At 52.0% G+C, this 22,930-nt stretch overlaps 1 protein-coding gene and 1 long non-coding RNA gene across 2 annotated transcripts in view; one reads left to right on the forward strand and one right to left on the reverse strand.

Moving 5' to 3' along the window:
- Window positions 1-22,930, forward strand: part of TPCN1 (two pore segment channel 1) — a 58,383-nt gene that overhangs the window by 21,451 nt on the left and 14,002 nt on the right. The window contains exons 2-14 of the mRNA XM_077747915.1: window positions 4,751-4,878; window positions 9,909-10,085; window positions 10,431-10,544; window positions 11,311-11,441; window positions 12,295-12,383; window positions 16,439-16,473; window positions 16,947-17,005; window positions 17,305-17,404; window positions 19,363-19,479; window positions 19,735-19,859; window positions 20,603-20,651; window positions 21,175-21,238; window positions 22,499-22,543. Coding sequence (XP_077604041.1) covers window positions 4,751-4,878; window positions 9,909-10,085; window positions 10,431-10,544; window positions 11,311-11,441; window positions 12,295-12,383; window positions 16,439-16,473; window positions 16,947-17,005; window positions 17,305-17,404; window positions 19,363-19,479; window positions 19,735-19,859; window positions 20,603-20,651; window positions 21,175-21,238; window positions 22,499-22,543 — 1,233 coding nt within the window. The remainder of the gene's footprint in view (window positions 1-4,750; window positions 4,879-9,908; window positions 10,086-10,430; window positions 10,545-11,310; window positions 11,442-12,294; window positions 12,384-16,438; window positions 16,474-16,946; window positions 17,006-17,304; window positions 17,405-19,362; window positions 19,480-19,734; window positions 19,860-20,602; window positions 20,652-21,174; window positions 21,239-22,498; window positions 22,544-22,930) is intronic.
- On the reverse strand, window positions 1,892-12,088 carry LOC144218092 (uncharacterized). The gene is made up of 3 exons (XR_013331052.1): window positions 12,027-12,088; window positions 6,751-6,828; window positions 1,892-1,975 (listed from the first exon to the last, which is right to left on the reverse strand). It is a non-coding gene; the product is annotated as an uncharacterized LOC144218092 (long non-coding RNA).

Here is a 22,930-nt window from a genome sequence, read left to right on the forward strand (position 1 = left end):
TACAGTTCATATTTGGAATAAAACAACAGCTCTGTATCCAGCTGTGAGAGAGCCTAGCATTTATTAACTTACTTTAGTACATCAGACATGCCAGTTAAAGACCCCTCTGCCCAGAGCTGTTTGTCTGAAAGGCCCTCCCTGTGGCCTCCCCTCCCGGGTCTCGTTCTGCCCTTCAGAGCCCTGCAGCACGTCTGTCCCACACTGGCCGGCCCATGGAGCACGCGTCTTCTCTGTGGTGCTCACTGTCACATGGGGACCCAGCGTCCCTGCTCCATTGGCACCAGCTGTCCTCTGGAGCCTGGCCTGGAAGTGCCAGGAAAGGCCGCGGGCAGTGCGAGCCAGTCCGAGGGGGTCGCTGTCCCGTAGGTGGAGGGCAGGAGAGCAGCGAGGGTGGGGAGTGGAGTGCGGGTGAGAGAGGAGACCCTCCCACACCTGCTGACACACTGGCTGTGAGGGTGGGGAGAAAGGCGATGGCAAAACTTTCTATCAGAGGCTGGAACTCCGGCCCTCCCCCTGTCCCAGTGGTCCCCGTGGGTTTCAGACCGCAGGGGGCTGTTTGCAGCATGGAGGGGGAGATGGCACCCAGGCTGGGGTGCTTTGGGGTGCCGCGGGGCACCTGCTCCCGGGGAAACCCGCTGGTGTGAGTGAGGTGCGGGTGGCGAGGTGCGACCTGCACTGGGAGACGCTGTCCCCCCTGCCCCCCGTCACAGTGGTGCGGTGTAAGTGGTGAGAGACAAAGTGGGGAAACTGAGGAGGGCCAGGCGCCTCCCCCCACGAGAAATGGGCTCAGGGAGCTCCCGGGAGGGAGGAAGAACTGAAGCCATCTGCCGAGACCCCCGCGCGAGAGAGGAAGGGCTGGGAAGGCTCGCATGGGGGGCCTCGGGGGCGGGGTCCACGTGGATGCCAGTGTCTTGCACCGGCCGGGAGAGGGGCGCTCCCATCTGCCGCTGTCTGTGCCGCCCGTCGCCGCCCACCCCGCGCAGCCCTGGCACTGGTTTCACCGAGGACCTGTTGCGGGCACAGGCTCCTGCCGTGGCGTGTGTAGATCGTGCACGATGGGCGTGCGGGATCACAGCTGCCTGCCCGCGGCTGCTACCTGGGAGGCTCGTGAGTGCAGCTGGGAAGATGGTTTGACCTTCTCGTGTCTCCGCCTAGGGCTTAGTCCTTTCCGAAATAGACACTGGGATCGGAGTCGGGGAGTGTCGGCAGTGGGTACAGAAGGACCCGAATGGCCAAGTGCAGGCAGGTGTCCTGCCTCCTGCCACACCCCTACTTAGGGATGGCACTGCTGCTGTGTGTTTCATCCTTGAGAGGCATGAAGCCTGCTGATTAGGAACTGGTCACCTAGCTTGGTATCCCGACCCTGCTTCCCACCTGCTGCTTGGCTTCGGGGAGGCACCTAGCCTTTCTGCACCCTCGTTTCCTCAAGTCCGAAGTAGAATAACAGTACCTCCTTTGTAGGATCGCTGTGAGAGGTAAACAGCTCAGTTGGTGTGAAGTACTTAGATATGCGTCAGTTATCTGTCGCTGAGAGCACAGCCAGCCTTAGGATATTCTGTGCAACAGTCTGCAGTCTGGGCAGGGCCCAATGGAGGCGCTTAACGACTGCGCCACACGGTGTCACTTTGGGCACTTGTCTGGGGCTTCAGGATCTGGGTTTGAGATGACTTGTTTGCCTGACTGGCATGTTGGTGCAGGCCGCTGGCTGGGGGGGCTCGGCTGGGCTGTGGAGGGGGGCCTTGCTTCTTCTCCATGGGCCTCCCCACCGGCTGCACGGGCTTCCACACAGCACGGTGTTTGCGTGCCAGGAAGGAGCAAGGGGCCCAGAGGAGAACGGTGGGAGCATTTTTGTGACGTCGCCTCGGAGGTCATCAGCAGTTTGTCCTCCATCCTACGCTGGTCAGGGCAGTCACAAAGGCTCACCTGGTTTCAGGACGGACACAGAGGCGCCACCCGTTGGGGAAGTGGCCAGGTTCTAGAAGGGCACAGAGGATGAAAGAGCATGCTGTGGCTATATTTGGAAAATAAAATCTGCCACTGCATGGGCTTTGGCGTGCAGTAAGCGTGAACAAATGTGTGTGCTAGCACTAGTTTAAAACAATTGGCAGCTGTACTTCCAGACTCTTCCTTCTTAGAGGGCGGTAGTATATAGCACAGTCGTTAAATGCTAGAGGGCGGTCGTGTATAGTGCAGTTAGATGCACCTGCTTTGGAGCCAGGCTGCCCAGGGTCAAATCCTGGCTCGGCCCCTCAGAGCTGTGTGACCTTGGGTGAGTTGCTTTACCTCCTCGCCCTGTATCACTTATGATCGTGAGATCGGGACTGTGAGAATTACATCGGCATGGAGCACAAAACAGAGCCTGCAAGTAGTGGTCACTCGTTATTCTTCTTAGATGCCACATTGGTGCAGTTCCTTCCAGAAAGATTCTCATACTTATATATCCTAGCAATGGAGATGATGCTCGATCAAGAGTAAGTGTGTGAACTGGAAGTCCCTTGCGTTTCCAGAAGCCTCAAAGTTGTGAGGGGAGAAAGGAAGTGTACTGTTAACAGGGTTCGTGTACTATACATGAAGTGGCACACAATTGCCTGAAGGTAGACTGTGGTAAATTAAATGTGTACTATAAACCCTAAAGCGACCTCTGAGTAACAAAAGAAGGCACTGTAGCTAAGCCAACAAAGGAGATAAAACGGAATCATAGTAAATATTCAGTGATCCAAAAGAAGGCAGGAAAAGAGAACAAAGAACAGATGGGAGAACTATAAAAAAATGGCAAGATGATATATTTAAACCTAACCATATCGATAGTTACACTAAATGTGAGTAATCTAAATTCTCCAATTAAAAGACAGAGATTTTCAGATGGGGCGGTGGGCCATGGGGTGGGGAAGTGAGACCAAACTGTATGCTGCCTATGAGAAACACAGTTTAGGAGGGCCTGGCTGGCTCAGTCGGTTAAGCTTCCGACTTTGGCTCAGGTCATGATCTCACATTTCGTGGGCTTGAGCCCCACATCAGTTCTGCGATGACAGCAAGAGCCTGCTTCAGATCCTCAGTTTTCCTCTCTCTCTCTCTGTCCCTCCCCTGCTGTCTCCTTCTCTCTCTCTCAAAAATAAATTAGAAATTAAAAAAAGAAACACAGTTTAAATATAAATATAAAGATACTAATAGATTAAAAGAATGGAGAAAGCCACACTAATCACTAATCAAAAGCTGGAGTAAATATATTAATAATAAATAAAGACTTGCGTATATTTAGAGAGTATGTATGCATGTAGAACTCTCAAAATTCAAAAATAGGAAAATAACCCAATGAAGAAACAAGTAAAAGATTTGAACAGACTTCAGTGAAGACGTACACGAGGCCAACAGGCATATGGAAAGACACTCGATATGATTAGTCCTAATGCAAATCAAAAGCATTGAGCTTACAACCGTGCAATGCCGTCACACAGGGTTTAGAATGGTCAAGAGTAAGAATGACTGAGCATGTCAGGTGTGGGTGAGGGTGTGGAGAAATAAGGATTCTCCTGCACCGCACGTGGGAGTGTAAAATGGTTCAGTCATTTTGGAAAATAGTATGGCAGTTTGTTAAAAAATTAAATATACAATCTAGCTATTTCCCCCCTAGGTATGTACCCGAAAGAAATGAAAGCATGTGTCCCTACAAAGTCCTGAACATGAATGTTCTTTGCCCCTTCAGTCATCAGTTTGAGTGTGCATTGTGGGCAACCAAATTCTTATTCTAGATGAAAATAAACCTTCCCAATTGGTGCCTTTGCTTACCATGCATCAGTTAACACACTTGAGTGTTTTGACAAACCCAGTTCAAACAGGCTTAAGTACAAAAGGATCTTTATGGGCTCAGATTTTGGAAATGCTAAGAGGTGGATAGCTTGATCCCAGGAATGCAACTAATGTTATCACTGTGACTCTTTTGTTCTCTCTTGGCTTCCTTTCTCAGGCAGGCTTTCCTCACCTGGTGGCAGCAAAGGCAGCCACCTGCAGCCACAGAGGAAGAGCCCCTTCTTCCTAAGCAGTCCGGGGGAAAGACCCCAAGTTCAGCCCTCATTGGCTGGGCTTGGGACAGCACCCTGCCTGTACAAGTCCCCGTGCAGGGAGATGAGGCGCTTTTTAATGCACCTGCCTGCCTGGGAGTCAGGGGTGGGGTCGGCCAGATACAATGAAAGGGTGGAGAGTAGGGAGAGGGTGTTCTCCAAAGGCAGGTGGGGGTGAGTGTTACTGGCAGGAGAGGTATGGGTGTCCGCAGGGAAAAGCAACAGAGGACCCTGCACCGGGGAACAAATCCAATCGTTCTTAATTTTTAACGAAGTAGAACGTTTCTGTGCTTCCAAAAGTCAAAAGAGTAGAAAAAGATTATTCGCTTGAAGGGAGTGACCACTTCTGCGCTGCTCCCCACACCCCTTGTTAGTCACTGACTTCCATGAGTTCTAACATCCTTCCTGTTTTCTTTTCGTAAAGAGAGAGATCCGTATGTTTTCTTGCTTCCTCCCTTTTTTACACAAAAGGTAGCATACTATATGTGCTCCTTTGCACTTGCATTTAACAAGAGAATGAAAGACATTTGTCATTAGCCATGCTAATTCTCGCTATTAGTGCGTGGGATCAAGCGTTGACTTGTGGGTAATGGGATATATGTGTGAGCGTACAAGGCTTTTCTTCTGGTGACTGGTGTCTTTATCCTCATGTGCCTGGGTTGTAAGTGAATCACTCTCTTCTTCCCATACAGATGGAGGCAGCTATGCCGTCCATGACTCCCGGGCCCCCAGTCTAGGCTCAGGTGGGGAGAGTCCCCCATCGAGCCCCGCCGGACACAGCTGGGAGATCAATTATCAAGAGGCAGCAATCTACCTCCAGGTGAGCAACTCTCATCGGGATCGGTTCTCGGTGCCTGTTGGCCGAGGAGGGTAGCCGGGGCCCTGCCACGTGCCCGGAAACTCAGTCCTGGCTCTGGTTCCTGTCCCTGCTCTGCGTGCGAGCTTCTTGTCCTTCAGTGAGGTGAGCCAGCCCGATCGTGCCCAGGCAGGGAGGGCGATGTGCGTGGGCTTTGTTGTGACGCCCAGTACATGGCCCTGCCTGCCCCCAAGGTTCCCTGCGTCTGTCCACTTGGCCTTCCCTGCCCCGCTACCCATTCGCATGCACTGACAGCCAGTTCGCAGGGGGAGTTCTTTTATTTCTTTCCTGCTTAGTTTGCTGGTGCTTTCACATTTGCTATTTCTTGCTTGGTTCGTTTTTTTTGTTTTTTCTCTTTTTTTTTTTCAGTAAAAACAATATTTTCTTTATAGAAGTAATACCTGCTCACTGCAGTAAGTTTAGATACAAAGAGGATGTGGCAAAAAAAATTCACCTGAGTCACTGTCAACATGATTTAAGAATAAGGGGTGCCTGGGTGGCTCAGTCATTTAAGCTTCTGACGCTTGATTTTGGCTCAGGTCGTGATCTCACAGTTTGTGAGTTCGAGCCCTGTGTCAGGCTCTGTACTGTGTCAGCATGGAGATGCTCGGTATTCTCTCCCCTCTCCCTGCCCCATCCCACTCATGCTCTCTCTCTCTGAAAATAAATAAACTTAAACATTTTTATTACAAAAAGATAATACATAGGTTTTATTGTTTTGTAAAGTAATTTTAAAGTCACGTGAGTCACGTGGTACGTACAGTTGTATAATCTGCCTTTTTTTATAGTGTGTAACAGAAGCTTTTTTCTTATGTTATAATTCCTATAAATAAATTTTAATGACTTTATAATTATATCTGATAAATGGATCCTAATTTATGTAAACTGTCCTGAAAAGGCTGGATATTTTCCCATCTTTTTTATACTTCCCTTATTATATAGTATGCATTTCCCTATTATAAATTATAATCCGAGGACAATCTATGCATAGAGTTATTTCTGTCTCTTTTTCTCTTTAATATCCGGAATTATTTTATTAGAAAAGCCTCTAAGAAGTGGAATTGCCAGATGGAAGGAATCAACATTTTTAGGGCCCTTGATGTATAGTTATCGAATATTCTCCGGGGAGGGGGGTACTGCCTCTTAAATGCCCGTCTTGCCATCAATAGCATCAGTCACTATAATTTTGCCATCCTTGTCACCGTAAGATGTCAGTTTCTGTGTGCGTCCAGTAAGAGTTTAGGTGAGGAAATGGAAATTTTCTTAAAGTCATTTGAATAATTTCCCTGGTCTTTTTTCTTTGAAGCAGCTCTCACATAGCAAGTATGTGTTTTGTTACCTTTTTTTTTTAAGATTTCATTACATATGGGTAGTTATTTGATAGTCGCTCAGTTCCCTTTATGCCTCGCATGTTTTATGCAGCGTCACATAAGTTGTGTTCCTCAACAAATCTGTTTTGATTCGGGTTAAAGCAACAGAAATGTTTCAGGGACATTATGGCAAGCTCGGGCATGCCTGTCTCATCTGGCAGGGTCCCGTGGGGTCACCCGGCGCACCGTCACCCTAAGGTTGAATAGATACTAGATAAGGGCACAGGATGGGTCAAAACACAGAATTAGGGGGATTTGGGGGACTTGAGAAATCTGGGAATTCCTTTACCCCGTAGGCAGGGGAAATATCTGTCCCTGAGTGGGCACCTCATTCTCACAGCCCTCCAAGGTGGTTTGGTCATTTCCCAATTATAGACACGCAAACAGTACTCAGAGGGGCCCAAGGAGGCCAAGGCCACCCAGCTAGTAAGTTCCAGAGCGTGGAGGTAAACCATGTCCAGCTCACCTCAAACAGTGCTCATTCTTCTATACGTTGTTGCTTCATTTCTTTACCTGGCCACATGCATCCACTTGAAAACAAGCCCTGTGGTTGTGGAAAAGGAGGCTACAGAATTGCAAATAGAGTATGATAATTTTTATATAACATTTACACACACACACACACACACACACAAGCACACACGGGCTCACATGTGTGTATAGCAGCAAACACCTGTGCACAGATCCCCATTCCCGTCTGGGAAGTTATTCATCCAACTCACAAAGGTGATTATCTTTGGCTGATGGGATTCTTATTGCCTTATAATCCTGTGTATTATTTGAATTATGCTTACCGACAGCACATCCTTTATTTTAAATAAAAATCAAAGCAGAGCTCAGACGGTTCTGAACAGTAGTTCATGGCTGTTTCTTGAGGTGGGGGGGGGGTGTTTAGCTGGTGTCAGACGGTCCTTCTGTTTTTCCTGCTTTGCCGCTGAGCTGTGGGCATGGCCCCCGAAGCAGGCTGATGGTGCCTGGTTCGGGTAACTGGCCCCTTGCTCCTTTGAGGATTCCCGGTGCCTGTGGTTTGCTCTCTTCCCAAATTATACCTGTTAACTCACTCAGAAGCCACCGCTCTGTGGTCCTGGCGCCTCGGAGACAGTCCCCACTGTCTGTGTGGGCGTCGGCCCCAGGGGGCAGAAGGGAAGCCGGGAGTCAGGTACAACTGGCCTGCCTTCTCATTTCTCCTAATCTGGTACACGATCAACAGTGAGGAAAGCAGACCAGGGTTCTCCCTGGGGTTTGGATCAGAACCCAGCGAGGTGAGTAATATTTCACTCCGTCCTCGTTGGCGGAGACCTCATCTGCGCTCCTGGCAATTCCAAGTCCTGGAGGTAAAGCCTGAGCCGGCCCTCCCACTTTTGGTGGTTCCTTCTAGCCAGACCTGGCTCTTTATTGGGAGATGTTACCCAAGAATTGCATTCTTTAGCAATCCAAGCCAGAAGCTTCCCGGGCCAACCTATGCGTCCCTCGCCCCGCACCCCCCCGCCCCCCCAGCCCTGGCAGCGATGGTAAAAACCAGAGCCCTGCATGGATCACAGGGCTGCCAGGGAGGCTCGCCGGCCTGCCCTCTGTCCGCCTGCTGGGGTGTTTGTTCCGTTTGTCTGGCCTGCCCCTGTCCGGTCTAGTTTGTCTTTAGTTTTTGGTAATGAGGCTAGTGATGTCTCTGGACTCAGGGAAGTGACTTGTTCAAAGCCGCCCTGCAAACCACAGCCCAAGTCAGAGCTCCCCTCCTCGCAGCTACTGGGAAGTCCCGGGACCAGGCTGGGGTCTCTTACAGGCGCAGTTCATTCTACCTGACACTCAGTAAGCACTTCTTGTGCGTGCCAGGCACTGTGCTAGGCGAGCTCGGGACCCCATCCCCTGCCTTTCGTGCTTGCTGTCTGACACAGGCCTGGGGAGCTGATGCCGCCTCAGGGCGGCGCAGGAGCCCACTAGGCCAGCGCGCTTTCTGCGCATAGCATGCCCTCTGGGCCCAGAGCCATGTCTTCCTGCCTGGCGGCAGCTTCCGCAGAAATCACTGTGGAGCGTTAGTCTCCCCTCCCCAGAATAGGGGGTGTGAGGATGGAGAGGGTGGCCTCATCCCAGAGGAGCCGCAGAGTCGAAGGTCTGACTCCATTCCAAGACAGCCGGCCAGCTTCCAGAAGGGCTCTGGGTCAGGGGCCCCGGGTGTCCGTTTGTGCTCCACCACTCCCCCCTCCAGGAGGTGAAGCCGGTGGGGAGCGTCTATGCAGAGCATCTGTGCTGGGAGTGAAGGAGGCAGCGCTGCTGATGTTTGGGGCTGGGTAATTCTTCATCACGGGGGCCTCTGCTGTGCATCTTGGGATGTTTGGTGGCAACCCCGGCATTTGCGCACTAGTTGCCAGCTGCACCCCAGGCGTGATGAACAAACGTCTCCAGACCAAGATGGGGCGAGGGAGTGGGGGCGGGGCAGCATTGCCCCCCCACCCCAAGCACTAAAGGCGATGGTGCAGAACATTATTACCAAGTGACTTTGTCCTGTGCATTGGCTGCTGGATGGGTGCTGATGTGAGAGCTGGGGAGGTGGGGTGGCCCTTAGCCCTGTGCCCACCAATTACAGAGAGGCAGTGAAGACACCTCCCCGCAGCCACCAGAAGGCTGACCCTAACAGGGAGGGTGAGCAATGGCCTTAGGGTGTCATCTGCTTGTCACAAGCAGACCATTCCCAGGGCCCTGTCATCAGCAGGAGGCTAATCACAATCTGGTGATTGCCCGGCTCCATGAGCTCAGGGCCCACTGAATCTTCTGTGCCTCGATTTTCTCATCTGTCAAATGGGACAGTAAAAGCCCCCTGATCACAGGGACGTGATCAGGAGTAAGGGAGTGTCCAGGGCTTGGATAAGGGGCTGAGCACGGTGCCTGGCCAGGTGGGCAGTCGGTCAAGGTCAGCCCCTGTCCCATTACTGTTGGAGCTCAGGAATCAGGACAAGGCCTGTCATTGTGCAGGAGCTAGGAAATGAGATGGAAATGGTCAAGAAAGTAAGAAAGGGAGTATATATATGTCATACATACACTATACTATGCTATATATAGTAAGAACATATATGTATAGTAAGGGTAGTCTCAGACTCCTTTCTTTCTCAATGTTAGTATCATTTATAATCATAATAGTAGGTAACGGCAGCAAAGAGCCGATTGTATGCCAGGCACCATCCTGAGCACCTTACAGGAGCCCTGTGAATAAGGACGTGTGTTAGTCCACTGGCAGTTGAAGAAGGGGAAGAAACTTCCTCAGCATTGTCCGGGGAGGCGCGGGGAAGCCAGGACTCAGCCGTATTTGCTTACCCCATACCCCTAGCTGTTTACAATCTGCGGGCACTTCCAAGAGCAGGAATTTGGCCACTAAGGGGCTCCCACATGCCGCCCCTGTTCTTGTTCTCTTGGGACTATTTATTCTTTATTCATCCAGGTGGTTCTTAGGAAGAGGCAGGTCTCTTGAGCCCCATCCGCAGACTTGACAGGGGTGCAGTTTGGTGAAGATAATGTTTCCGCTGCCCCATCATCAGCTTCCATCTCTGGCCCTCCTTCCTCCCAGCCCCCGGCACCTCTTTGGTACCGCGTCCTCCAGAGGCCCGTTTGCCCACGCTGCCCTTATTTCTTCAGGAAGGCGAGAATAATGACAAGTTCTTCACCCACCCCAAGAACGCCAAAGCGCTGGCGGCCTACCTCTTCGCACACAACCACCTCTTCTACCTGATGGAGCTGTCCACGGCCCTGCTTCTGCTGCTGCTCTCTCTGTGTGAGGCCCCTGCCGTCCCTGCGCTCCGGCTCGGCATTTATGTGAGTGTCCGCGAGGCAAGCCTGGAATGGAACATTCTAGAAGGGCAGATACCCCGTGTAGACTTAAAACAGGGAGGCCTTGTGGAAGGACGGGTGGGGGGGTCATAGAGGCCTCAGGAGCAGCATTGGATGGCCAGTCTTGCCTGGGGTCCCTGCTGGAGTGAATGCACAGCCCCCAGGCTCTCTGTGTTTGGGCTTACTGGAACATTCTGGGGAGGGGCACCATCTGATTGCCACCACACCTTGGTTCCAGGGGAGCGGTGCACCTGACTGTGGTCCCGCCTACCGGCTCCAGCCTCAGGGGAAAAGGGAGCCAGGTGTGACCGCCAGGAGGCCNGGTTGCAGGTGCATGCGACCCTGGAGCTGTTCGCCCTGATGGTGGTTGTATTCGAGCTCTGCATGAAGTTGCGGTGGCTGGGCCTCCACACCTTCATCCGACACAAGCGGACCATGGTCAAGGTGATGCATCCCTGTCCGATTGGCATCTTCTCCCATGTCAGCTTCAAGCCTGTATCTTCAGTTCAATGCCCAGTACCCCGTGGGCTGAGCCCTGCACTCAGAACTGTAACCCGGGGACCCTGTCCTCACCACACCTTACGGAGCCGCACTCCGGATGTCGCGGTGACGCTAACAGGAGTCACCGTGATTCGGCTTCTGGTGTGGGCCAGGCATCAGCACGGCAGCCTTTGCAGGAGACGGGCTACCGTCCCTAGTTTACACCCTGCCAGCCGCACAGGAATGGGATCTCGATCCCACAGGCTTGGGATTCAAACCCAGGTCTGTCTGGTGGCCTCTGAGCCCATGCGGATCAGTAACCAGTGACGTACGCCTGTCTGTGCAGCGAGTGGGAATGTGTCAGGGAGCGCTTTGCCACTTGTCCAGGAGAATGTGCCCAGGGAATGGCAGGTCGCTGCAGACCTCGGGGGCCTTCCTGGTGGGAACGAGGAAAGCTGAAGGCAGAGGGTGGACAGACGTGGCCAGGCAGCGTGGCAGTTTTGCTCAGGGAAGACTACCCAGTGAGCTGCTGGGAGCACAGCTCCACTACCCCTGGGGCCGTACATCCGTGATGGCCGCCAGAAGGCTTGTGTCCAGGGGCTGCTCAAGGCTGGGGGAGAGAGAGCTGGAGGGGAAGGGAGGGGCCTCTCGAGGCCAGAGGGGGCAGGATCTTGCAGGTGGGGGGCTGGGTTGGAGATGCTGATGGAGCTCTGTGCCCATCTGCCCCCAGACCTCCGTGTTGGTGGTGCAGTTCATCGAGGCCATCGTGGTGCTGGTACGGCAGACATCCCATGTGCGTGTGACCCGGGCCCTGCGCTGCATCTTCCTCGTGGACTGTCGGTACTGCGGCGGCGTCCGGCGGTAAGGCCTGGGGCCCGGGACGGCCGCTATCCTGGCTCTCTCTTGGCCTGTGGGGCAGGACCCAGCGAGTCAAGTAGCGATAAGATCACTTCCGCATGCTGGGCGACTATAAGCCTGCTCACTTCCTTCAAAGTGGACCCACGCAGAGCAGAAGGCGCTATTCCGCTCCAAGTTTGGTTCCCTGGCTCCAGGTCTTGGGCTCCTTCCTGTCTCATTTGTGGCTTTATAGGGCTGCCTCCTCTCTGGTACATTATTTGCCCAAACAGAGCAGTGGTGGTGGCTCAAAGCCAGCAACTGCACAAAGTCTGAGTGACCCAGCAGGCGGACACCCTCACCGAGCCCTGGGGGCTGGACTCAAACCTGCCCGCTAGTCTGGAGTTAAGCTTAGTTCTAAAGAGTCCGTCTGGAAGATCTCTTGGCCGGGTTACTGAGAGAGAGCGGGCCGGCGGTTCTACAGGCCCTGCTCAAAGCTGGAAGCAGGGGCCCCAGGACTAGGTGGCCCTGGAATGTCTTGGTGCATCCACTCCTGGAAGCTGTGTGCCCAAGGCCGTGCACTTGGCCGTCTGCTGTTCCCCCATTACTTACCGGGGCCCTTGCCTGCCTGCTTGGGCTCCACACGCAGGAGGAGGGGCCGTGGGTGCTGCACCTGCCCAAGTTCTTGGCCGTCACCACTGGGCGGAAGTCCTCCAGGAAAACGCTAAGTGTGATGTCACAAACCAGGGTGCGGTGGGCCGTAGTTGTGTGAATCAGGAAGCCCGGTCCCCATCTCGCCTGTGGAGCCCCAGACAGCGCTCCCCGGGGCCCTGCTCCCCCTCCCCCTAGCCTCACCCCTCCTGCCCTGCTGTCTCCCCAGCAACCTGCGACAGATCTTCCAGTCCCTGCCGCCCTTCATGGACATTCTCCTGCTGCTGCTCTTTTTCATGGTCATCTTCGCCATCCTTGGTGAGTCCCCTGTGCCCCCAGGCCCTGCCAGCTCCTCAGAGCAAGTTCATGGTGGAAGAAGAATTTACTTGGACAGTTGGAGAAGTCAGGAACTTTTACAACTGGTTAAACGCCCACGGACTTCAGCTTAGGATGTGAAGTTTTAGGAGTAAAATGGAAGCCGCCTCTCTGTCTTTTCACGATCTCAATTCCCTTTCCCCTGGGAGGTACCCCCTGACCTAAACATGCCACTGCCACGCGTATCTTAATAGCTGTACTTGGTATTTCCTTAAACAAGTAAGCGGTCTCGCTTTGCATATGAAAACATTTTATGGAGCACCTGGGTGGCTCGGTCGGTTAAGTGTCCGACTTTGGCTCAGGTCATGATCTCCCGGTTCTTGAGTTCGAGGCACGTGTCGGGCTCTGTGCTGGCAGCTCAGAGCCTGGAGCCTGCTTCGGATCCTATGTCTCCCTCTCTCTGCCCCTTCCCTAACTTTCCAAAAAAAAATTTTAAAAATAAACATTTTACAGTAATGGTTAGGTAATGTGTGTGGCCCCCTCTGCAAGTTGCTCTTAGGTGAAGATTCTTCCATTGGTGGGTGTTGTCACCGTGACATGTCACACTGCAGTGAACGCCCACGTGTCTCCTGGTGCACATATATGAGAGTTTCTTTCAGGGCCTATGCCTAGGACGTTAGCATCCACACACTTCAGCAAGATCACGGCCTTTCTCGCCCTGAAGAGGCCTTGCCTTTTCAGATCAGGCTGAGTATTGATGTGATGGCCACACCCAAACATAGGACGGAGGTAGTAGAGATCGTGGAACACGGCTAGGAAGCCCGAGGTCCCTTCTCTAGTCCTGGGTGAAGACCATGGAACCAGAGAGCCCTGTCTCTAAGGCCAGCACCCCAGGCCCTTATGACTGCTGTACCCTGAGCCACCAGCTGCCACTTTACCTCCGACCCTCCACCCTACCACCCCTCTCTGTGGAACTTCCTTGTGCTCCAAGGGGCTAATTACCTGGAGGGCAGAACTTTGCCCTTTTCCCACTTGGGATCAAGGACTCAGGGCAATAGCCTATTCAAGAAGGAAGGGAACTGAGGGTGTTCGTACCCCAGGACCCTGGGCTAGAGGAGAACAAGGGGATCTCTGTGGAGTTGTTACTCGGCCGTCACGTTCCCAAAAACAAAATTGCAACCCAGCAGTCTGGACTCCAAATCCTGCCTGTGGATGAGTTTCATTTGGTCTGAAAACGTTGAGCCAGCATTTAAAAATGTGATTTATTGCATGAAAATCTAGATTTCCAGCCTTGAAAAAAATGTTTTAATTGTTGTTTTTTTTTAATTAAAAAATGGAGGCATAATTGACATACAACATCGTATTAGTTTTAGGTGCACAACAGAACGATTGAACATTTGTGGATATTGTGAAACAGTCACCATAGTAAATCTAGTTACCATCTGTCACCCCACACAGTTACAATTTTTTTTTACTTCTGATGGGAACTTCTTTTTTATTTAAAAAAATTGTTTTAAATGTTGATTTATTTTATTAAAAAAATTTTTTTAAATTGTTTTTTTATTTCTGAGAGAGAGAGCATGAGCGGGGGGGGGGGGGGGGGTCAGAGAGAGGGAGATACAGAATCCGAAACAGGCTCTAGGCTCTGAGCTAGCAGCCGACACAGAGCCCAATGCACGGCTCAAACCCACAAACTGTGAGATCATGACCTGAGCTGAAGTCAGACGCTTTACCGACTGAGCCACCCAGGTGCCCCAATTTTGATTTGTTTTAGAGAGAGAGAGAGAACGAGAGAGAGAACGTGAGCAAGTGGGGGATGGGTAGAGAGTGAGGCTCCAGGCTCTGAGCTGTCAGCAGAGAGCTTGATGTAGGACTCAAACCCATGAACCATGAGATCATGATCTGAGCCAAAGTCAGATGCCTCACTGACTGAGCCACCCAGGCAGCCCCCTTCTGATGAGAACTTTTTTTTGTTTTAAATAGTTTATTGTCAAGTTGGTTTCTATATATGACCAGTGCTCATCCCCACAAGTGCCCTCCTCCATACCCATCACCCCCCTTGCCCTCCCCCCCACCCCCATCAGTCTTCAGCTTGTTCTCAGCATTCAAGAGTCTCTCANTGTCTTTTGATTGGAGCATTTAGTCCATTTACATTCAGTGTTATTATTGAAAAATATGGGTTTAGAGTCATTGTGTTCTTTGTAGGATTCATGCTTGTGGTGGTGTCTCTGGTACTTTGTGTTCCTGGGAACATTTCCCTCATAGAGTTCCCCTCAGGATTCCTTGTAGGGCTGGTTTAGTGGTGATGAATTCTTTCAATTTTTGTTTATTTGGGAAGACTTATATCTCTCCTTCTATTCTGAATGACAGGTTCGCTAGATAGAGGATTCTTGGCTGCATATTTTTTCCGTTCATCACATTGAAGATCTCCTGCCATTCCTTTCTGGCCTGCCAAGTTTCAGTAGATAGGTCTGTAACTACTCTGATAGGTTTCATTTTGTATGTTAGGGCCCTTTTATCCCTAGCTGCTTTCAGAATTCTCTCTTTGTCCTTATATTTTGCCAGTTTCACTATGATATGTTGTGCAGATGATTCAAGTTACATCTCAGGGGAGCTCTCTGTCCCTCTTGGATTTCAGTGTCTGTTTCCTTCCCCAGATTGGGGAAGTTCTCAGCTATAATTTGTTCAAGGACTCCTTCAGCACCTTTCCCTCTCTCCCTCTTCTGGAATTCCTATGATACGGATATTGTTCCGTTTGATTGTATCACTGAGCTCTCGAACTCTCCTTTCTTGTTCCTGGATCAGTTTATCTCTCTTTTTCTCAGCTTCCTCTTTTTCTATAATTGTGTCTTCTACATCACTTATTCTCCTTTCTGCCCCTTCAATCCGTGCATTGGACGGATTTTATTATGCATCTCGTTTATAGCATTTTTTAATTCATCACAACTATTTTTAAGCTCCATAGTCTTTGTAGCAATAGTTTCTCTGATGTCTTCCATGCCTTTTTCAAGCCCAGTGATTAATTTTATGATTGTTGTTCTAAACTCTTGTCCAGTTACGTTGCTTATGTCTGTTTTGAGCAGTTCTTTAGCTGTCATTTCTTCCTGGAATTTCTTTAGTGGAGAGTTCTATTTCGTCATTTTGGCTAGCTTTCTGTCTCTTGTTAGTTTTAAAAGCTTGTTATGTAATTTGCCCCTGTGAGTACTGCTGTATTAAAGAAGGCTCTTTGACTGTCCAGGGTCTGTCCGTTCAGGAAGTGTTCTTTGAATGGTGTTTCTTAGTCTCTCCTGTTGAGACTTTGGTTATTTTATTTCCCTACTCGTGGTATTTGGGAAGTACACCATGTGTACTTTGGCTTGTTTCTTGAGGTAGCCGCTATAAGGTTGTTTTCTTAGTGGACTTTGTCTCCTCTTCCTCCCAAACTCCTGGATTCTGTAAGGGTTCCTATGGCTTCAGGCCTTCTCCGTTTGAGAGACGGGGGCGAGTGAAATGTACGGAGCTCCCTACTTCTCCGCCATCTTGCCTCCTATTCTCGAGAACTTTTAAGATCTACTCTCTGAGCAGCTTTCAAATATATAACAGAGTGTTGTTAACTAGTCAATGTGCTGGACATCCAGTCCTTTTTTTTTTTTTTAAGTTTATTTATTTTTGAGAGAGAGAGAAGAGAGCACACAGCAGGGAGGGGCAGAGAGAAAGAATCCCCAAAAGGCTCTATGCTGTCAGCACAGAGCCCAACGTGTGGCTTTACTTCACGAACCGTGAGATCATGATCTGAACCAAAATCAAGAGTCAGATGCTTGACCCATAGAACCACCCAGGCGCCCCCGTACATCCAGCTTTCTAAACAGTAGGCTCGGTGATTCTTTTAAACATCTCTTCATGTAGACAAAGAGACTTTTTTTTTTTTTTTNTTCTCCAGTGGCTGCTGTCCCCGCCACTCCCTGACACTTTCCTCTGCCCCCAGTGCTCGTTTACGTTTATTTGTGCAATCCTTTGACGTTGGGTTTGGGACCTCTGCTCTGACCCTTTTTACCTGTCTGTTTTCTGCCACCATCTAGGTTTCTACCTGTTCTCCTCTAATCCTTCAGACCCGGTAAGTAATCACCGTGTTTATCTGTTTCTTCTTCCATGTGGGGCCCTTCCCCGCAGACCTGGGGGCCGTCCTGTTGTCCTGGCCATACGAGGAAGGTTTCTCAGCATGGCTTATGGCTCCTGTCACCCACACTTCAGCCAGTCCCCTCCTTAAGTGCTGAGGGAATCCCCTTTCCTGGCCTTGAGAGGCCTGTTTCCAGGATCAGATCTGGAACAGATGTGGCGAAGGAGCAGTGGAGGGGAGCCAAACGGATGGTGCAGACCTGTGATTCTCTAGGAAAACAGGGCCAGTCAGTTGTCTGCTTCTGCAAGAAGTGCAGAGTTTGAGAAGGCCGGAGGTGGCTGGACTTCGCATTGCTCTCCCCTGCCATCCGTCAGGGCTCCTTGGGAGGGGGGAGAGTTGGTGGGGAGGGGAGGGGAAGGGTGGGTGGGCCCCTATAGGCGGCCCATCACGCTCGCCTTCTTTCCCTGCAGTACTTCAGCACCCTGGAGAACAGCATCGTCAGTCTCTTTGTCCTTCTGACCACAGCCAAGTGAGTCTGGGCTCTGCCATTGGCTTGGGCCCTCTGCTGGTGCCCCACAGTCTTTTCTTTTCAGCTGAGAATATTCCACACCAGAGCCCNTGGGAAAATTCCACACCTGAGTGCAGACAGGTGCCCGGGACACTGTGAGGGATGGGGGTGGCCCAGTGAGTTCAAAGCTCGTGGACGTGGACGAGAGGAGGGGAAGGCGGGGTGGGGCCGGGAAGGCAGAAGGGAGAGGTGTCCTTTGTGAAGATGGAGCAAGGGAGAAGGCAGCCGCGGGGTAGTGCGGTAAAGCTCTGCGAATGCAGTTTCCCAGATGTGATGATGCCCTCCTACTCCCGGAACCCCTGGTCCTGTGTCTTCTTCATCGTCTACCTCTCCATTGAGCTGTACTTCATCATGAACCTGGTGAGTGAGCATGTGTCGCGCCCCCCCCCCACTCCCCCCCTGGAGCAGGCGTCCCAGCCGGCACAGCGCCGGGCACCTCAGGGATGGAGAAATCGGGCCCGCTGTGGGCCTCCGTCAGGGATGGGGTCCTGGGCTGTGGTCAAGTGCGGTGTGGTGGTGGCTGTCCTGGTGGGATGTGAGTTCCGCTGGTTACCGGTGGGTAATATCACTGCTGCTGTTAGCACTGGAGCTCAGCTGTTAGGTCAGGCTGCGCGGGGACCTTTCATTCTCCAGTGAATGTGTCAGAAGAACTCTCAAAGCTGACACTAATGGAGCCTTTGTCAGGCACCGGGCGCAGTGCTTCATGCATGTGGATTAAATGATTTTGCACAAAGATCCTGGAGGTTCTGTTATGATCCTCCACCTGTAGCTGAGGAAACGGAGGGCCAGACGGACAGAGTGACTTGCCCACAGCCACACAGCTTGCAGTGGCCCGGTGAGCTGTCTGATCCCAGAGTCGTGCCCTTAGCCGCTCTGTCTTATGCACCCATGTGGCTCTTTCCATCCCATTGATCGGGAACCAGTAGCAAATCAGTCCAGGATGCATTCTTCTAAGGAGAATGTGAAGTCCCCGTGCACCTGGGGAACTTTGGGGTATTTGCGGAGGCCCAGCTGGCCCCCAGAGAGCCTCCTCCTGTCACCAGATGACCCCTGGGATGAGGTCATTCGGTCCGTATTGAGAGCACACATCAATGCCAGACTGTCGGTAGAGGCTTTTATCAAGTATTGTATCTCTTTATCTACTTTTGAAGACATTCCTACACTGGCCCAGGGTAAAAATAGAAAGCACTTGCCCTGGGGGAGACGTATGAAGTCTCCTAAAATCTTGAAATCTGAAAAAGGAAAATATTTTCCTTTTATAATTCTTCAAAACCAACACGTTGGGTATATGTTTATGTGTGTTACGGCTCTCGTATACTGTTATTAGTATAGAATCATAAAAACATATTTTGCACAACTGACTTGTTTTCATTTGTAATATATTTTGAGCTGTGAGAGTCTAGGGCACAGTTCAGCAAACTGCTGGCCAAAGCCAGCCCAGCACCTATTTCTATAAATAAAGTTTTATTGGCACACAGCCACGTCTATTTATTTGTGCTTCATCTGTGGCTGATTTCACGCTACGGGTACAGGGTTAAGTACTGGCCTTAACAGATACCATCTGGCCTTCTGAGCCTAGAACATTTGCTCTGTGTCCCTCTACAGGAAAAGTTTGCTGTCTTTCCCTTCATTTAAAGGGGGAAAAAAACAGGGGACCAGTTTGAAGGGATGGAAAAGACCAGAGAGTTTCTCTCAAAATATTTTCGAGAGAAAAAGAAAGCGTTTCCAAAAAAGCTTTCTTTCAGATCTGCTCCCGCCCTCCCGCTGCCCTTCGATAGTGCTCGACTGTGTCGTGAACATTCCGGCTCTGGAATTAAGCAGCTGGCACTGTTGTGCCCTGGAGGGCAGGCCGTCTTACTGCCCTGATTTCTGGGGCTGTGCATGAGGCTGTGACTCACCAGGACTGGGAACGAGGGGACGAGGGAGGGCCATCCTGGGCGGTGATGTTCCTTCTTGCTCCGAGGTTGGGCTGGTCAGCAGCTCCCCGGCCTTGCTGCTGGGTGTAGAGCATGGTCCTCTTGCTATTTCCCCTCAGACCACTGCCATGCCAGCCAGGCGTGAGCTTAGGTGGAGGGGGCACCCGGGGAAAATATAATGATGTCCTCACGTAACCGAAGAGGAGGAACTCACAAGTGGCAGTGGATGGCCTTCCCCTGCGGGTGCTTGGAGACAAACTTCCTCTATCCGCAAGGGGTGGGTGGAAGGGTCCTCTCAAGCCCCCTGGAGGTGGAGCGCCCTCTGGAGGCAGAGAACGAACTACCCAGCTCTTTGAGGCCCCGCCACGCAGGGGACACAGGTCCTGTGTTCCTCCTTCACAGCTTCTGGCCGTGGTGTTCGACACCTTCAATGACATTGAGAAACGCAAGTTCAAGTCTTTGCTGCTGCATAAGCGAACCGCCATCCAGCACGCCTACCGCCTGCTAATCGGCCAGCGGGTAGGGAGGAGTGGGTGTGGGGCCGGGGAGGGGAGGGTCCCTGGTCTCTCGCTGGCCCTGAGCAGTGCCTGAGCACGGCCGGGCAAGCAGCTTTGGAAACCAGGAGTTCTGCCCCTGGGAGAACAAGAAGGCGCCAGGTGTCCTGGGATCCCTCGTTGTCCTGGGCGTCCGGAGTGGCTGTCCCCAAGGGAAGGGCAGTGTGGGCTCTGTATTTCCCTGGGTTCACCTGGCCCTCTGCCCTCTCTCTCCCTGCAGAGGCCCGCCGGCATCTCCTACAGGCAATTTGAAGGCCTGATGCGCTTCTACAGGCCCCGGATGAGTGCCAGGGAGCGCTATCTGACTTTCAAGGCCCTGAACCAGAGCAACACACCTCTGCTCAGGTAAGAGGGGGCGCCAGGAGGGTGGGCTGACAGGGTGTTCACGTGAGGGAGCTGGGGCGGGAAAGGGCCCCAGGAGGTGAGTGGGCAAAGAAGCTTCTTAGAAACTGGTTTTCTGCACAGAGATTCGTGTACTTGTAGATGGGATCGTTCATCAGGTTCTTCTCGCAAGTAACGGAAGTCGAACTCAAACCCAGTTCAGGCTGGCTTGACATTAAAGGGAATGTATCGTGTCGTGCAATGGCATGGCCCCGCCACCCACTCTTGAGCCCTGAGGGAGGGGGGTAATCCCATGTGAGTGGAGCCACGGAGCCGGGCACGCGCACACAGATACACACACACACACACACACACACACACACACACGACCCTGAGATGTGCGTGCGCAGTCCTGGTCTTCCAGACTGCTGATGATCCGAGCCCTGATTCTGGGGAAGGGAGCGGGCCAGGTGTAGAAGCGTGANCGGCTGTGACCCTGCCCATCTAAGAATTCTAGCGATCAAAGCCGTCAGTAGTCAGTGTAGACCAGGCGGATTCAGTGGGCATGGCACCCGGAGGAAGGAGGTCGAGTGCACCCATAAAGGGTCCCTGGGGCACGGAGGTGCGGAAACTCGCAGATGTCCCCTCCCCCTTAAAGGTGACCACAGGTGGACGAGGGAGGGCTGAAGCTCAGTGGCAACGGGTTCTGATTGTTTTGTTTTCTTTTCTTTTTCTTTTTTTTTACCTTTTCACGTTGCTGACAACAGCCTGAAGGACTTTTATGACATCTACGAAGTCGCTGCCTTGAAGTGGAAGGTGAGTGGTCGTGCGGGACCGAAGACCGGAGAGGGAGCGGGGCCGCTCGCTGGGGTGGGCGTGCGGCTGAGCGTGTTGGAGGCCTGGCTCCTTCCTGCTGGAACAGCTCAGCTCTCCGCCCAGCCGCCCTGCACTGCAGGGCTACGGTGGCCACGTGTGCGCCCTTTTGCTTGCCCCGGAGCCGCCTGATTACGAGCACCAGATCTCAGGGAGACCCTGTTAGTAACTGTGTGATGCCAGGCAAGCTGTGGAACCTTTCCAGACCCCATCCCGCCCGGGAAGTGGGCTGACGATAATCCCTGGAATTATTTCCAGGATTATACACAAGGAAGGCACGTGCAGGCTTCCATTTAAATGCTCAGTGAACTTGGCCGTCTCTGTGGTTATTTAGATCCCCAAGTGTTTTCGTTGTCCCTCAAGGTAGCCGGGGAGGCAGGGAAGGCCCGCGGCATCCTGGCCCCCAGGGCTGGGTGCTGGTCGCCGGTCCTTACGCCCTCTCTCTGTGGCCCCGCCTCCTGACCAGGCAAAGAGAAATAGAGAACACTGGTTTGATGAGCTTCCCAGGACAGCGTTCCTCATCTTCAAAGGTAAGGTTGACCTGAATGTGACACCTTGGCAGCTGGGGGGGAACGGATGGAGGTTTCCAGAGACCACAGACGAGCATTTGAAGAGCGTGTTCAGGGGGCGTCCGTGTGCGTGAATGTGTGTGAATGCCTGTGTGTGTACAAGACACAGTGTGGCTACCAGCAGGCAAATACGGACTAGGAAGGAAATCAGTAACTTAAAAACCAAACCAGAAGACCTTTGTGGAATATTCCTCAGAGAACATTTACAAAGTCAATTAGAAGAAAATGAAAAATTTCCACCCAGAGGTAACCCCTGTTCATTTTCTGATGGGTTTCCTTCCAGTTTTAGTTATTTTTTTCTGTGCACTTTTAAGAAGAAAATATTATTTATTTATTTATTTTGAGATCAAGGGAACGCACGGGGAGAAGGGGCAGAGAGAAAGGGACAGAGAATCCCAAGCAGGCTCAGTGCAGAGCCGGATGCGGCCTCAAACTCACAAAACCATGAGATCATGACCTGAACCGAAGTCGGACGCTTAACCAGCCAAGCCACCCAGGCGCCCCTCTGTGCGCTTTTTAAAAGGTGGCAGGAGTACATTATAGATTCTGTCCTCAAACCTGCCTTTTTACCAAATAATGTCTTATGACCATCCTTCTGTGGCAGGATGTATGGCTGGTGTATACGATCCCTTCCGCCATGCTTGCATGGCACAAAATTCAAAATTTTAAAACCGAAGTGCCCTCATTATTGTTGCCCTTTGATTGAGAGCCGCTTTCGAAGTTACATAGAGGGGCCTGGTTAGCTCACAGGGGGTTTCTGGTGCAGAAAGCCTTGAAGGCCGGGGATGGGTCACAACGAACGAGAGTGAAGAGGGCATATCCTATGTTGCGATTCCTCCCATAGGTAGGGCTTGGGGCACAGCTGGCATCCCATATTCTTTAGAGGGTTTTCCATTCCGTGGGAGGAGAGTCACTCAGGTGGCTGGATGAACAGTCCCAGGTCAAGGCCAGCAGCAGGGAAGGTTGGCGGCGGCAGCAGCAGCGGCAGCGTTTTCTGCTCCGTCCCGGCTCGGGGTTGCCCAGGCTGTCCCCAGAGCAGCTGCTGCCTGTGTGGTCTTGCCGGAGCCCTAGCATGGGATCGCTCTCAGAGCACACCCTTCCTTCCTCACCCCTGGGCCTGAACACCCTGGTTGCTCATGGGTGTGCGGGGGGCAGGGGTGGGGGGGAAATGCATACGCGTAAATGAAGATTCCACTATTAACCTTTCTTCTCTTCAAATAGGAATTAATATCCTTGTGAAGTCCAAGGCCTTCCAGTATTTCATGTGTAAGTGTGAAATACCACAGCTCCAGGCCCCTTCCTGCCTGAGTCTTTTCCTGTCCCAGAAGGTGGAGAGGCAAGAGACTAGCCCTGCAGCCATGATGTTGACTTGTTGAAGCAGATTCCAAGCAGGTTTAAGTATAAAAGTGGGGTACCATGACCGTGAGCATCCGCATAGCTGTCACCCAGCTTCAACAGCGGCCCCCCCCACAGCCAGTCTTTCTGTCCATCTGTACCCTCACTGTGGCTCTTCCATGCCCCCAAAGACCTGGAGATTTCAGGCACAGATTTCAGAACCACAGTATGTGACTGGTGCTTTGTGACTTAAGTCTGTTTCGGTCTGTAGGTTTCTCTTCCATCCCTTTTTCCCCTCTTGCGACATTTAGCTGAAGA

The sequence above is a fragment of the Crocuta crocuta genome, unplaced genomic scaffold, assembly GCF_008692635.1.
Source record: "Crocuta crocuta isolate KB4526 unplaced genomic scaffold, BGI_CrCroc_1.0 scaffold29, whole genome shotgun sequence".
NCBI classification, from domain to species: Eukaryota; Metazoa; Chordata; class Mammalia; order Carnivora; family Hyaenidae; genus Crocuta; species Crocuta crocuta.